The sequence below is a fragment of the Mobula hypostoma genome, chromosome 1, assembly GCF_963921235.1.
Source record: "Mobula hypostoma chromosome 1, sMobHyp1.1, whole genome shotgun sequence".
NCBI classification, from domain to species: Eukaryota; Metazoa; Chordata; class Chondrichthyes; order Myliobatiformes; family Myliobatidae; genus Mobula; species Mobula hypostoma.
The window spans coordinates 104,313,082-104,330,100 of record NC_086097.1 but is presented as its reverse complement, the minus strand read 5'-3'; the positions used below and the strand labels follow the sequence as shown (position 1 = coordinate 104,330,100).

Genomic DNA, 17,019 nt, shown 5'->3' with positions numbered 1-17,019 from the left:
GGCTATTTGGAAGGACAGCTGAGGAACAATGGAACACTTTCAAAGAGATTTTTCACAATGCTCAACAAAAGTATATTCCAATCAAAAGTAAGGAGAGTAAGTATGGGGAGAGCCAGCCTTGGAAAACTAAGGAAATAAAAGAAGCATCAAAATAAAAGACCATGTGTACAAAGTTGCAAAGAGTAGTGAGAGACTGGAGGACTGGACAAACTTTAAAAAGCAACAGAGAACAACTAAACAAGAAATAAGGAAAGGGAAGATAGAGTATGAAAGTAAATTAGCACAAAATATAAAAACAGACAGCAAAAGCTTTTATAATTATATAAAGCGGAAGAGGGTGGCTGAAGTCAACGTAGGTCCCCTAGAAGACGAGAAGGGGAAATTGATATTGGGTGAGAAGGAAATGGCTGAGGCATTGTGTCAGTCTTTATGGTGGAAGACACGTCTAATATGCCAAAGAAGGATGTTATGGATGAAATGGGAGGTGAGGACCTAGATAAAAATCACTGTCACTAAAGAGATAGTGATGAGCAAACTAGAGGGCCTGAATGTCCAGGTCCCCTGGTCCTGATGGGATGCATCCCAGGGTGCTGAGGGAATTGGCGGAGGAAGGAAGTAGGCAAAAGACAAGCAACTATTGGCCAGTTAGCTTAACATCTGTAGTCAGGAAAATGCTTGAAGCTGTCATTAAGGAAGAAATAGCAAAACATTTAGAAAGGAGTGGTTCCATTAGACAGACGCAGCATGGATTCAGAAAGGGCAGGTCCTGTTTGACAAACTTACTGGAGTTCTTTGAGGACATAATGAGTGCAGTGGATAGAGGGGAACAGGTGGATGTTGTATACTTGGATTTCCAGAAAGAATTCGATAAGGTGCCACACAAGAGACTTATAAATAAGATACAGATGCATGGAGTCGGAGGAAGTGTATTGGCATGGATAATGGATTGGTTAACCAATAGAAGGCAGAGAGTTGGTATAATGGTGTTTCTCCGGTTGACAGTCGGTGGTGAGTGGGGTGCCACAGGGGTCAGTACCGGGCCCGCAGCTGTTTATCATTTACATTGATTATTTGGAAGAGGGGACTGAGTGTAGTGTAGCAAAATTTGATGACATTAAACTGAGTGGAAAAGCAAATTGTACAGAGGATGTGGAGAGTCTGCAGAGGGATATAGATAGGTTAAGTGAGTGGGCCAAGGTCTGGCAGATGGAATACAACGCTGGTAAATGCGAGATCATCCACTTTGGAAGGAATAATAGAAGAGCAGATTATTATTTAAATGGTAAAAGATTGCAGCATGCTGTTGTGCAGAGGGACTCAGGAGTACTTGTTCATGAATCACGAAAAGTTGGCTTGCAGGTACAACAGGTTATTAAGAAGGCAAATGGAATGTTGGCTTTCATTAAGGGTTATGGGGAAAAGGCAGATAGATGATGCTGAGTTTATGGACAGACCAGCCATGATCTTATTGAATGGCAGGGCAGGCTCGGTGGGCTGGATGGCCTACTCCTGCTCCTATTTCTTATGTTCTTATGCTATCTCCTCCGGTTCCATACAAACATTTCCACTGTCACACTTGATTGGTTCTATTCCCTCACGTGCATCAAGAAGGCTAGGACCGCCTATGCTCAAAAAATTCAGCAACACCTGTCCGATAATGATCCTTGGCATATGTGACTGGGCATCGAAGGTATTACCGACTTTGAAAGGAAAAACCGTGCTGGATATGGATGCATCATTGCATACTTGTTTTGACCACCATTCTCTGATTCCATTTTGCAATTTCATATCCATCCAGTCATCATCTCTACAATTCTGCAGGGTTCATTACTGCTCTCAAGGTATTATGTGGTATTTCAAAGGACTCTTCAGGAGTTAGATGTTATGCATTAATTGACAAAGAAGTGCTCAGAACCTCCATGCTTCAGGATTGTTTTGAACAGACTATCTGACAGATGCTTAAAGAGGCTGCTACAAAAGGAGAAGACACAGACATCAAGGAATATGCTTCATCTGTTATCAACTACATCAGTAAGTATGTAGACGATGATGGTATCTCAAGGACAGTCATCTTGCAAGCCAACCATAAGCCTGGGCTCAATGCACTCCCTACCAAATGTCCAGGATGCTGCTTCAAGCCTGATGGCAAAACAGCTCTCCGAGCAGCCAGGAGAAACTTCACCTTATGCATCAAGAGGGCTAAGACCACCTATGCTTAAAAAATTCAGCAACATCCGTCTGATAATGATCCTTGGCATATGTGACCAGTGCATCGAGGGCATTACCGACTATAAATGGAAAAACAGTGCTGTCTCTGTCCCTGACGCTCTAAACAACTTTTACGCACGCTCGGGGGGCATGCAACACAACACCAACCATGAAAGCTACCCAACTCCCAGGTGAGGGGCCACCATCTGTAACAGCAGCAGACATGGGAAGGACTCTGTAAAGTCAATCACCATAAGGCAGCAGGTCTGACAACATCCCAGGCTAAATATGCAGTGTGTGTGCACACCAGCTCACTGATGTCTTCACAGACATTATCAACATTTCACTCATCTAGGCTGCTGTCCCCACATGCTTCAAAGCAGCCACCATCATCCCTATACCAAAGAACTCTACACTTTCAGAACTAAACGACTACTGCCCAGTGGCACTGACACCAATCATCATGAAGTGTTTTGAATTGCTGGTAATGGCATATATCAAAAACTCCATTCCTGCCGTACTGGGCACTCACCAATATGAACAAACATACCAACAGAACTACTCTACGACAGATGTCTGGCCCTGACACACCTGGTAAATGAGGGCACTTGTGCCAGAATGCTGGTTCTGGATTTCAGTTTGGCATTCAGCACTATTATCCCACAGTCCTTGGTGAACAAACTCCCACTCCATACTCTAAATATATCACTGTGCAACTGGGTGTTGGACTTCCCAATCAACAGACTTCAGATAGTCAGGATGCACTCCAGGGCTGTGTGCTGAACCCGTTGTTATACACTGCTCACATATAACTGCACAACCAAACACCCAAGTAATCACATTGTCAAGTTCACTACTGACACGACAGTGGTGGGGATCATCACCAACGATTAGGTGGCCTCAGAAGAGGTGGAAAAGCTCAAAGCCTAGTGCCAAGCAAATAACCTCTTCCTCAATATCAACAAAACAAAGAAGATGTTTATCGACTTCAAGAGAACTCGTACTACTCACACCCTTCTTTACTTCACCAGCACAGCAGTGGAAACTGTAAGCAGAATCAAACTCCTGGGAGTGCACAATCCACAATGTCTCATGGCCCCATAATATAGTCACACAATCAAGAAAACTCACCAACACCACTTCCTCCTGAGGAGGCTGAAGAGAGCTAGCCGATGCACATCAACACTCATGTCATCCTATAGATGTGTAGTAGAGAGCATCCTAACAAGCATGGTACAGAAACTGCACTACAGCGGGCAGGATGGGTCATGAAAACTGCCCAATACATCACTGGCATCAGCCTACATGCCATCAAGGACATATATACAGAAAGCTGCCAGAAAAGGGCCAGTCACATCATGAAGGACACCACCTACCCTGCTCATGGACTGTTTGTCCCATTCCCACCAGAACATAAGTGACGTAGCATCCATGCCAGCACAACCAGATTCAAAAACAGTCATTTTCCCCAAGCAGTCAAGGTGATCAACACCTCTACCCACAAACTTACCTCACCACACCTCCACCCACCATTACTTTATAATTTCCTGTCAGAGTTTCCTTATGTACAGATATTCCAGTGCCTGATGTCACTTACCAATGTATAAAAGCTATCCTATGTGTTTTATTATTATTATTATTATTATTATTGTGTTTTTATCTTATTTTGATTTTTTTCATGCTGCATCAGATCTGGAGTAACAATTATTTCATTCTCCTATATACTTGTGTACTGAAAATGACATTAAACAATCTAGAATCTTCAAGATAATTTATTAGGGAACTTCAGTTAATCCAGCATATATGTCCTTAAAGAAGAATATGGACTCTTTTTTTAAAAATCTGCTGAGTAATTTTCCAAAGTGTTATTTTTGTTTTCCACCACCAATGTTTCCCTTTTCGAGTTATTATACAAGTGTATTTCTATGGGCTACAAGCTGTCATCCAAACCCCCATTTCACTCAGTCAAAATGTGAAGTTTCAGGTAAATGCTAAATCACAAAGAGATTTGAAAACGTGCAACCCATCCAGAAATTACTTTTCGAAAAACAGACCTCCTTTTTAAAATGCCTTTATTTTTATCCTTTTCTTTCGACCTCTTTTTCTGGGATATTGACAGGTACCTATTATTTCGTGAAGGCCTTTAGTGTAACGCAGTTGGGAAATCAGTAAAATATAATAGGCTTGAGTAAAGCCAAAAAACAGTATTGTGAGATGCAAATTGTTGTGGTAATGTGGGATTAGTTAACCAAGGGTAACACTAAATCAGGTGTAAACCAACCATCAAAACTCTAATCACAACAGTTTAGCAACACCTTGATCACTTTGCACTAAAATAGACTTTTTAAAATCTAATTGTGTTTTCTCATGAAAGCTGTGTATAATTTATGCTAATTTGTTTTTCTTGTGAATGCTGCTTATCTGATGCTATGTGCCTGTGATGCTCCTGCAAGTAAATTAATCATTCCACCAATATATATGTATATTGTCCATAGGACAATATACTAGACTTTAACTGTGTGCATGTGCATTTGGGGGGGGGGGGTGCGAGTTAGGTGGTTTGGGAAAGTACTCTGCATATAGATTGGGTAAAACAATTTATAAATTTTCCTGCCACATTGCTATTGTGTATACAAATAACTTTCTCAGTCAGTAATTAGATTATGAGAACACTCAGTCCTCTTTTATTGTCATTTAGAAATGCACACATGCATTAAGAAATGATACAATGTTTCTCTGGAGTGCTATCACAGAAAACAGGACAAAACAAAGACTAACACTGACAGAACCACATAATTATAACATATATTTACAGCAGTGCAAAGCAATACCATAATTTGATGAAGAACAAACCATGGCACGGTAAAAATAGTCTCAAAGTCCCCGAGGCCCCAATAGCAGGCAGCAAAAAGGGAGAAACTCCCTGCCATAAACCTCCAGGCACCGTCAACTTGCCGATGCCTTGGAAGCAGCCGACTATAGCCGACACTGAGTCCATCTGTCCGAAAACTTCGAGCCTCCAACCAGCCCCTCCGATACAGTCTCCCAAGCGCCATCCTCTGCCAAGTGCCTTCGACCTCGCCCCGGCCGCTGAAACAAGCAAAGCCGAGGATTTCAGGGCCTTCAGCTCCAGAGATTCCGATTACCACACGGTAGGAGCAGCAGCGAAACGGGCATTTCAAAGTTTTCCAGATGTTCCTCCGTACTCTCACATCCGTCTCCATCAAATCAGAATTGTGCACAGTCCCCTACTTGACAGATAACAGATATTCATCACCGGAGAGGCCGCGCGCGCTGCCGTCGTGCCATCTTCTCCTCCCTTAATTGAGTAATGAACTATGGAATAAGCTATAGTAGATGAAGTTTTGTGTGTTGAGAAAAGATTAGTAACTGAAGGGACTTTACTGAAAGTCCTGCATCCGAAGCTGGTCAAGAAGTTTCAGTCACTTAGCATTCAGGATGAGAGAGTAAATTGGATTCAACTTTGGCTTCACGGGAGAAGCCACAGAGTGGTAGCAGATAGTTGCCTCTCCACCAGGAGGCCTGTGACTAGTGGTGTGCCACAGGGATCGGTGCTGGCTTCATTGTCGTTTGTCATCTATATCAACAACGATCTGGATGATAATGTGGTAAACTGGATCTGCAGATTTGCAGATGATGACAAGATTGGGAAAAATATCAAAGCTTGCAGCGGGATCTGCACCAGCTTGAAAATGCCATATGGAATTTAATGCAGACAAGTGAGAGGTGTTAACTTTGGGAGGACAAACCAGAAGAGGAATTTCACAGTGAACAGTAGGGTACTGAGGAATATGGTAGAACAGCCGGGTACTGAGGAATATGGTAGAAGAGGGAATTGGTGTACTGATCCACAATTCCTTGAAAGTGACATCACAGAAATATAGGGTCATAAAGAGTGTTCTTGTCACATTGGCCTTCATAAATCAAAATATTGTTACAGGAGTTGGGATGTTATGTTGAAGTTGTACAAGACATTGGTGAGACCAAATTTGGAGTGTTCTGTGCAGTTCTGGACAATTACATTCGGGAATGCTATCAGTAAGACTGAAAGAGTGCGGAAAAGAAAAGTTGAGCATCCAAGTAATAGGGAAAAGTTGGGCATATTCCATGGAGCGTGGGAGAATGTGGGAGATTTGGAGGTATTCAAAATTATAAGTATAGGTAGGGTTAATGCAAGCAGGCTATTTCCAATGAGTTTAGGTGAAACTAGATCTGGAGGTCAAAGGTTAAGAATGGAAGGCAAAATATTTAAGAGAAACCTGAGGGAGAACTTCTTCGCTCAGGGCGGTGTGAGCGTGGAACAACAGGAAGTGAGAAGTTTGGAATAATACATAGACGGGAGGGCTCTAGAAGGGTGTGGTCAGTGTCGGTCGATGGGACAAGGTAGAATAACAGTTCAGCACAGACAAGATGGGCAGAAGGGCCCTTTTTCTGTGCCTTAGTGCTCTATGACTTTACTAATTAATAATGCTGTAGTTAAGGACTCTTCAGTGAAGAGCAATTTCAAAATGATAGAACTGAATGTGATTCATTTCAAACTGAAGCCAGGATCCTAAAATGCCAACTCTGACAGTCAGAGAACGAATTGGCTATGTTAGACTGAGAAATTACAGGAACAATGGCTAATGAATAGAATATATACACACTGTGTACAGCAGCTTTAACACACAAAATCCCCACGAGTTGTGATCCAATTATAGTTAAAATACTTTCAGAATTCAGTAAAGAGAATCAATGCATTGAAAGAGATGGAAAATTCAAAAAATAAAAGTAGGCTAATGAGAAACAATCAGACAAACCTTCCAAGTCAAAAGGAAAAGAGTAGCACAATTAGAGGGTTGAAGTAGCTTGTTACACATTTTCCATTCTGGAATCATCTTCATAAGGGAATGGGAGAAATACTTCAGACCATATTTGGGTCATGTTAGAAACTCGGAAGTTCTTTCTATGAGCTGGCATAGATATAGCTGTGTTATCATATACTTTTGTGTTTGTTGTAGTACGTTCCTCTTGTCTACAAGTTATCATTAAGCATAACATTGTTCTAGCTGGTGGAAGAATTACTCCTTTTTCAAGAACCTATCGTTCCTCCTCCCTTCATCTCGTTATGTTGCTTCTTTACCTTTCTTGGTGTCCTGTATCTGTCTCATAATTTCTTCACACTCTGCTTGCTCAGTGGCTGAGATTACTCGGAAGGAACCTTCCCTGGTGAAGGTGGTTCGATTGGCATCGAAAGTGGCAGTAACATTACATTCCTTCTCACGTTTCTGCTTCCTTTCCAAACACGCTGCAAAAGCACAGCCCACAGCATGACTTAATCGCTCACCCTGCGAAACATTATAAAATCATTAGCATAACACCAGGGACTTGATTTCATATAGAACTGTTATCAAAGACAGTCAGCATCATTTCCCAACATACTAGTTCTCCTACTATCTAGGTACAGATAAGTAAAATTAACTCCTTGCTCAGCTGCATGGACATCACTATCAATCAAGAAAAGTGGCCAACAAAAGCCTCTGGCCGAAGATCTTTTGTTTGTAGATTTTTTTTTCAGGGAATAGGTAGAAATCAGCTAGGAAAGGACAAGAGATTAAAGTAGGGCAGTTCTCAACTGTATGTTGTACTGCACCACACAGCAGATTTATCCACAGTGCAGCCTTCAGATGAAGCACATCTTTCATCTGAAGCAAATCAAAATTTCAGCATGCATTCTCTTTCAAATTAATTCCTGAAGTGTCTATTTCATTAAGATGGAAAATTATTTAATTATATTAGCTTTGCAACTGAAAATTTCACAGCAGACTGAATCAGAATCAGATACATTATCACGGACAAAACTGTATGCAACATGTAGATGACAGCAACAGCAAAGTTCAAGTCCATTCGCCACTGAAAACTGAACATCTAGTTGACCGATTGCGAAATACTTTTGGTTCATTGTCATTGGTTCATAGTTTTTGAGATTTTTTTAAAATTTGGAAGTCATTGGACAAGATTTAGATGGACGGGATTTATGTTCACCTGGAAAGACCGGATCTCATAAGTCACGGAAAATACTTTTGTGCAGTGGAGATCATGCCTCAAGTATTTATTTAAAGACAAAGCATAGTGTCAAGTACCCCGTGACAGGTTAACGAACCAGCAGAAATGGAAAACACTTTGGAGTCCGGTATTGCTATTAGCTATTATTTATTAGTAACTATGCAATACAGTAATTTAAAATGCAAATAAATCAAACAGGCTAGCAATGATTATATATAAGTAAGTGTGGAATACATATGAAAACCAAGCTTCTTCAAGTCTAGGAGTAAACAGATAGTCTTACGATGATGAGTAAAGTTCAGTTCAGTTCGTGATATTGAGGAGAGAGGGGGAGGGGGAGAGAGAGGGGGAGGGGGAGAGAGGGGGGGAGGGGGAGAGAGGGGGGGAGGGGGAGAGAGGGGGGGAGGGGGAGAGAGGGGGGGAGGGGGAGAGAGGGGGAGAGGGGGAGAGGGGGAGTGGGGGGAGAGAGGGGGAGAGAGGGGGAGAGAGGGGGAGAGAGGGGGAGAGAGGGGGAGGGGGAGAGAGGGGGAGAGGGGGGAGAGAGGGGGGGAGAGGGGAGGGGGAGAGGGGAGGGGGAAGAGGGGGGGAGCGGGGGGAGAGAGGGAGGGGAGGGGGGGAGCGGGGGGGAGAGAGGGAGGGGAGAGGGGGGAGAGGGAGGGGAGAGGGGGGAGAGGGAGGGGAGAGGGGGGAGAGGGAGGGGAGAGGGGGGAGAGGGAGGGGAGGAGAGAGGGGAGAGACACACACACACAGATTTGAGTCTTCAGGTGAGCTGACGCCGTCGATCTTCCCGTTGTCCTTCGAAATCCTTTAAAAGTCCCCGACTGTGACTTCAACAAAGGGGACCGTTTCTCTATGGTGGAATCATCAACCCAGGCAAGAGAAAGAAAGTGAGAGGCCTCACCTTTGTCCCCCTTCGCCCACACCTCAGCGAGTTCCACATTCGCCATGATGCTGAACTCTATGATCAGAGATTAAGGGAGCTAGGGCTTTACTCTTTGGAGAGGAGCAGGATGAGAGGAGACATGATAGAGGTGTACAAGATAATAAGAGGAATAGATAGAGTGGATAGCCAGCGCCTCTTCCCCAGGGCACCACTGCTCAATACAAGAGGACATGGCTTTAAGGTAAGGGGTGGGAAGTTCAAGGGGGATATTAGAGGAAGATTTTTACTCAGAGAGTGGTTGGTGCATGGAATGCACTGCCTGAGTCAGTGGTGGAGGCAGAAAGTGGAGTTTAAGAGACTACTAGACAGGTATATTATGGAGGAATTTAAGGTGGGGGGTTATATGGGAGGCAGGGTTTGAGGGTCAGCACATCATTGTGGGCCGAAGGGCCTGTACTGTGCTGTACTATTCTATGTTCTTCCGCCGGCTCCGTCTTCGAGCCTACTTCTTCAGCAAGGACTCTCTCACCCCCACCAGTGACCCCTTCTCCTCTCTTCTACCCTCCTCCTCTTCATGGACACCCTGTTCTGGTCTTCTGCCTGCTCTGGATCTCTTTATTGCTAACTGCCGATGGGACATCAACCATCTCAACTTCACCGCACCCTTTTTTCCCATTCCAACCTCACTCCTTCCGAACGCTCTGCTCTCCACTCCCTCTGCACTAATCCTGACTTTACTATAAAACCCGCCGTTAAGGGCGGGGGGGGCGGGAGGTGCTGTTGTAGTCTGGCGTACTGGCCTCTACCTTGCCAAACCACAGCGACAACTCGCGGATACCTCCTCTTATTTACCCCTTGATCATGACCCCACTAAGGAGCACCAGGCCATTGTCTCCCACACCATCACTAACTTTATCAGCTCAGGGGATCTCCCATCCACTGCTACCAGCCTTACAGTTCCCACACCCCACACTTCACATTTCTACCTCCTACCCAAGATCCACAAAACTGCCTGTCCAGGTAGACCCATTGTCTCAGCTTGCTTCTGCCCCACCGAACTCATTTCTGCATACCTCGACACTGTTTTATCCCCCCCTTGTTCAATCCCTTGCTAACTACGATCGTGACACTTCTCATGCTCTAAATTTTTTCCATGATTTTATGTTCCCTGGCCCCCACCGCTTTATTTTCACCATGGATGTCCAGTCCCTATATACTTCCACCCCCCCCCGCCCCCCCATCAGGAAGGTTTCAAAGCTCTCCGCTTCTTTTTGGATTCCAGACCTAATCAGTTCCCCTCTACCACCGCTCTCCTCTATCTAGCGGAATTAGTCCTTACTCTTAATAATTTCTCCTTTGGCTCCTCCCACTTCCTCCAAACTAAAGGTGTAGCCATGGGCACCCGTATGGGTCCCAGCTATGCCTGCCTTTTTGTTGGCTTTGTGGAACAATCCATGTTCCAAGCCTATATCGACATCTGTCCCCCCAGTTCTCCTTCGCTACATCAACGACTGCATTGGTGCTGCTTCCTGCACGCACGCTGAGCTCGTTGACTTCATTAACTTTGTCTCCAACTTTCACCCTGCCCTCAAGTTTATCTGGTCCATTTCCAACACCTCCCTCCCCTTTCTAGATCTTTCTGTCTCTATCTCTGGAGACAGCTTATCAACTGATGTCTACTATAAGACTACGGACTCTCACAGCTACCTGGACTATTCCTCTTCCCACCCCGTCACTTGCAAAAATGCCATCCCCTTCTCGCAATTCCTCTGTCTCTGCCGCATCTGCTCTCAGGATGAGGCTTTTCATTCCAGGACGAAGGAGATGTCCCCCTTTTTTTTTAAAGAAAGGGGCTTCCCTTCCTCCACCATCAACTCTGCTCTCAAATACATTTCTCCCTTTTCACGCACATCTGTTCTCACCCTATACTCCCGCCACCCCATTAGGAATAGGGTTCCCCATGTCCTCACCTACCACCCCACCAGCCTCTGGGTCCAACATATAATTCTCCGTAACCTCTGCCACCTCCAACAGGATCCCACCACTAAGCACATCTTTCCCTCCCCCCTTCTGCTTTTTGCAGAGATTGCTCCCTATGTGACTCCCTTGTCCGTTCGTCCTCCCCATACCTTCCTACCGATCTCCGTCCCAGCACTTATCCTTGTAAGCAGAACAAGTGCTACACAAGCCCTTACACTTCCTCCCTCACCACCATTCAGGGCCCCAGACAGTCCTTCCAGTTGAGCCGACACTTCACCTGTGAGTCAGCTGGGGTGATATACTGCGTCCGGTGCTCCCGATGTGGCCTTCTATATATTGGTGAGACCTGATGCAGGCTGGGAGACCATTTCGCTGAACCCCTACGCTCTGTCCGCCAGAATAAGCAGGATCTCCCAGTGGCCACACATTTTAATTCCATGTCCCATTCCCATTCCGATATGTCTATCCACGGCCTCCTCTACTCTCAAGATGAAGTCACACTCAGGTTGGAGGAACACCACTTTATATTCTGTCTGGGTAGCCTCCAACCTGATGGCATGAACACTGACTTCTCTAACTTCTGTTAATGCACCACCTCCCCTTCGTACCCCAACCGTTATTTATTTTTATATATATATATCCCTCTCCCTCTCCCTCCCTCTCTCTCTCTCCTTTTTCTCCCTCTGTCCCTCTCACTATACCCCTTGCCCATCCTCTGGGCTTCCCCCCTCCCCCTTTCTTTCTCCCTAGGCCTCCTGTCCCATGATCCTCTCCCTTCTCCAGCCTCGTATCCCTTTTGCCCATCAACTTTCCAGCTCTTGGCTCCATCCCTCCCCCTCCTGTCTTCTCCTATCATTTCAGATCTCCCCTCCCCCTCTCAAATCTCTTACTATCTCTTCTTTCAGTTAGTCCTGACGAGAGGTCTCGGCCCAAAACGTCGACTGTACCTCTTCCTATAGATGCTGCCTGGCCTGCTGCGTTCATCAGCATTTTTTATGTGTGTTGCTTTAAATTCCAGCATCTGCAGATTTACTCATGTTTGCATGTAAATGGAGTGGGCAGTGTTGGAGATTTCGACCCAAGAAGCTCAGGTGAGAAGAGGCAAAGGCTCTAGGTAAGTTTCTGGTACGATTTTATCTTTTTTTGTCTATTAGTATACAGCTACTGCAGTGAGAATGAATCCAGAGTCAATGGTATGTTAAGAAACTGCAAGGGTGAAAAGACCCTGATGGGAGTTATATCAGTCAGTCAGTGGGTGCCCTCCCGAATCTGGGGTTGGCAGCTATGCACCTCCATCTTCTTCGATCTTGCGACTGCACCAAGTACAGCCTCTCCTCCAGTTTGTTCTCGCTGGCCGCCTTGGCACCGCCCGCTGCTGCCCCCGACGAACTTGAACTCGAGTCCCAGACTGTGTCAGCCTCCAGCCACGGCCGCTTCTTCGAGCTCGGCCCTTCTTTAGGCGGAGGCCTCGGGCAGGTCCAGGCACACGGTGCAGCGCCCAAGTTCATCATGTCTCTTCTAACTAGGTGCATAGCATACAATTCGTAGATACGTGGTGAGGCTTTAATCTCTTCCACGAAAGATGGCCATTGGCTCACAAGGAACTCATCCGCCCTTTGTCAGGTCTTGTTTTTTTTTTAGTCCTGCTGGGTGTCCTCACACCCTCCTCACCAGACTAAGTCCTGTGGGGGAGCCGGCCCGAGTCGCCGACCACTCGACCACGGAGTTATATATAGGCTTCCAAATACAGCCAGGATGTGGGCAACAAATTACAGTGCGAGGTAGAAAAAGTACACAAACACAGCAATGTTATGATGGTCGTGGAGGATTTCAATATGCAGCTAGATTGGAAAAATTATGTTGATGCTGGATTGCAAGAGGAGGAATTTGTAGATTGCTACAAAGTGGTTTTTCAAGTAGCTTGTTCTTGAGCCCACTAGGGAAAAGACAATTCTGAATTGAGTATTTTATAATGAACCATATTTGATTACAGAGCTTAAGGTAAAGGAATTGTTGAGAACCAGTGATCATAATATGATACAATTCACCCTGCAGTTTGCGGAAGTAAAGTTAATACTGGATGTATCCGTATTACAGTGAAATAAAGGGAATTACAGAGGCATGGGAAAGGAACTGGCCAAAGTTGACTGAAAGGAGACATTGGCAGAGATGACAGAACAGCAATGGCTGGAGTTTCAGGGAGCAGTTCGGAAGGTGCAGGGTAGACATATCCGAAAGAAGAAGTATACTAACTGGAGGATGAAACACCCATGGATGACAAGGGAAGTCAAGTGCAGCATAAAAGCAAAATAGAGAGCATACAATATTGCCAAAATTAGTGGGAAGCTAGGGATTAGGAGGTATTTAAAAACCAAAAGGAGGCAACTAAAAAAGCATTAGGATAAGGATGAAATATGAAGATGAGCTAACCAATCATATATAAAGGATACCGGAAGGTTTTTCAGATATATGAAGAGTAAAAGAAGCAATAGTGGATTTCGGATTGTGGGAAACTGATGCTGGAGAGGTTGTAATGGGGGTCAAAGAAATGGCAGATGAGCTCAATAATTATTTTGCGTCAGTCTTTACTGAGGAAGACACTAGCAGAATGCCAGAAATTTGAGAACATCAGGGGGCAGGTGTGAATACAGTTGCTATCACTAAGGAGAAGGTGCTTAGGAAGCTGAAAGGTCGAAGGGAGGTAAGTCACCTGCACCAAATGGACTACACAACCCTCCCCACCCCACCCCACCCTTGGCCAGCGTTCTGAAGGAGGTGACTGAAGAGATCGTGGAGGCAGCATTAGTAGTGATCTTTCAAGAATCACTAGATATTCTGGAATGGTTCTTGAGGACTGAAAAATTGCAAATGCCCACTCTTTATGAAGGGAGAATGGCAAAAGACAGGAAATTGCAGGCTAATTAGCCTTGCTTCAGTGGCTGGGAAGATTTTGGTGTCCATTATTAAGGATGATCCTTCAGGGTACATGATAAAATAGGCCAAAGTCAGCATGGTTTCCTTTAGTAGAAATCTTGCCTGACAAACCTGATGGAACTTTTTGAGGAAATAACAGGCAGGATAGACAAAGGAGAGTCAGTGGATTTTGTTTGCTTGGATTTTCAGAAGCCTTTTGACAAGATGCCGCACATGAGTCTGCTAAGATAAGAGCCCATGGTACTACAAGAAAGGTAACAGCAAGGATAGAAGAGTGGTTGACTGACAGGAGGAAAAGAGTGGGTATAAAGGAGACCCACTCTTTCTGGTTGGCTAACGGTGACTAGTGGTGTTCTGCAGGGGTCAATGTTGGGATTGCTCCTTTTCACATTATATGTTAATGATTTGGATGACAAAATTGAAAGCTTTGTGGCCAAGTTTTCAGACCATACAAAGATAGGTGGAGAGGCAGGTATTGCATGGAGTTTGACGGCTCTGGGCCTGCACTTGCTGGAGTTTAGAAGAATCGGGGTGGGGTGGGGGAGTGAAATCTCATTGCAATCTATTAAATTTTGAAGGCCAAAACAGAATAGACATGGTGAGGATGTGGGAGAGTCAAGGACCACAGGGCACAGATTCAGAATAGAAGGATGTCGTTTTAGATCAGACATGAGGAGGAATTTCTTTAACCAGAGGGTCGTGAATCTGTGGAATTCATTACCACAGACGGCTGTGGAGAGCAAGTCATTGAGTATACTTAAAATGGAGGTTGATAGGTTCTGATTAGTAAGAGTGTCAAAAGTTATAGGGAGTAGGATGGAGGTAGCATTGAGAGAGATAATAAATCAGCCATGATTAAATGGCATAGCAAATTTGATGGGGTGAATATCCTAACTCTTCTTGGCCTTATGGTATTGTAGGAATTGGTACCGGTACTGTTTATATATAACGAATGAGAATATAGGTGGTGTGAGGTAGCAAATATTGCAAAATTGCATCAGAGTAACAAAAAAAAATGATGCATCATTTTTCAAACTAAGGTCTCCTGGACCGCACAGTTTATTGTTTCTTAATTGAAGATTGCAGCTCAGATCGATACATTGTTGTTCAAGGGAAACAACCAGAGGTCTTGAACAAATACAAAGCATTTCACTTCGTATTTTAATAGTTAATTTCTGAAATTTGGTTTTTTAAATTAAAAAAACTACACAGCTACAGGTCAATACCAAGAATCTGCTTTTCCAAGTAACACATTGTTTTGGAGTTAAATGCGACACAACACTGCACAAGGTCGGGCGACTGCAAATGGACACAGCAAATGAGTAGCTGCAAGTGTTTGAAAGTTTTTCCATTTTGTTAGGATGGCAGTCCTGTTACACAGGCACACTTTCTACTCTAAGCAGGGCTGAGAGATTTGGCTAATTGTCATTGTTGCTGTGACCCAGCACAGACTAGGAATAAAACCTGTGATCAAATGACCTTGTACTGTGGAATGAGTCAGAAGCTTGATGAGGAAAAGACCAAGAGAAATAACAATTACTTAAATGTAAATGGAATGGGATGATTTTTCAATTCAAAAAGACACAAGTTCAACAGAACCATTCAACTTCCACGATGTTGGTGGAGAACAGATAACTTACATGGAGCAAGGCAAATCAGTATTCTACCACAAATATAATTCAAGAAAAATCAACTGCAATCCTAATCTTCCTTCATTACCTCAAGTGAAGTGCCCCCACCCTTGCTTATATCCCCTGCAATAACAATAGAATCTGAAATACAGCTAAATCTTACTTTCAAACTCTCACTATTCTTTGCACTTCTGGTCAGATGCTAACTGCATTTCATTGGCTTTTTATCTGTACTTGGCACAATGACAATAAAGTTGAATCTAATCTAATCTAAAGAACTTTATGCTTCCTCTAACAATCTCAGAGCACTTCCCACCTTACTCCCACCATAACAATAGATGCCGCCTTGTTATAAAAGAAGAGAAAAGAGTTTAATTACCGAATCTCGTATCGCCAAGAAGCAATGACAGATCCAACGCCTGGTTGTACCATCTCGACAAATGTATGAGAATGCCTTGTCAAAGTTTCGATCAGGAGCACAGAAGGATACCTTCTCTATAGTTTGATCAACAATTAGGTCCTGAGGGAAAAAAGGAAAACAAGTTTTTCCAAAAGAACTATAATGTTTTACCAATCACCTGTCATCTTATGTACCCAGTCTAGCCGCCCGTTGAATTACTTGAATACATTCAATCTTTTATTTTAGTCAGGCACTAGATGGCAGCCTTGCATTCTGTACTAATTGTACACTGAAGCTGTCATTTCCAGTTATTTTGTTGAGAGATTGTATAATACAAGAGCGTAAGACAGAGGAGCAGAATGAGGCCATTCAGCCCACTGAGTCTGCTCTGCCTTTCCAACAGATTATTTATTATCCCTCTCAACCCCACTCTCCTGTTATTGTGGAATGTAAAATGTTTCTTTTAAAGCAACTGATACATATGAACCTTGTTATCGGGAAAATTTTCTCACGCTTTTTTTTAAACTCAACTAACTGGGCCTATCCATTATTAGTAAAATACGTGTATACTGTTGCATGATTACTAAGCTAGTCCAATCCCTCTTTTACAGCCTCAGTGTCTCTCATAATTGCTGAACCCTACTCGATCACATGATACATTACTACAAAGTTAGTCTTACACTATGCAACATCAGTTTATCCCAAGCAACACACACAAAACGTTGGAGGAACTCAGCAGATCAGGCAGCATCTAGAGAAATGAATAAATAGCAAAGTTTTGGGCAGAGACCCTTCTTCAGGACTGGGAAGGAAGCTGGAAGACACCAGAATGAATAAGTTGAGGGGCAGTGGGGGGAAGAGAGAAATGGGAAGGAGAATAGCTGGAAGGTGAATGGTGAAGGCAGGTGGATAGGAAA

General features: G+C 44.0%; 1 protein-coding gene across 9 annotated transcripts in view; it reads right to left on the bottom strand.

Moving 5' to 3' along the window:
- The window catches only part of numb (NUMB endocytic adaptor protein), a 285,368-nt gene that overhangs the window by 56,347 nt on the left and 212,002 nt on the right, over positions 1 to 17,019 (bottom strand). For all 9 annotated transcript variants that reach the window (XM_063054289.1, XM_063054296.1, XM_063054281.1 and 6 more), the window contains 2 exons: positions 16,082 to 16,222; positions 7,352 to 7,556 (listed from right to left, as the gene is read on the bottom strand). In XM_063054289.1, coding sequence (XP_062910359.1) covers positions 7,352 to 7,556; positions 16,082 to 16,222 — 346 coding nt within the window. The remainder of the gene's footprint in view (positions 1 to 7,351; positions 7,557 to 16,081; positions 16,223 to 17,019) is intronic.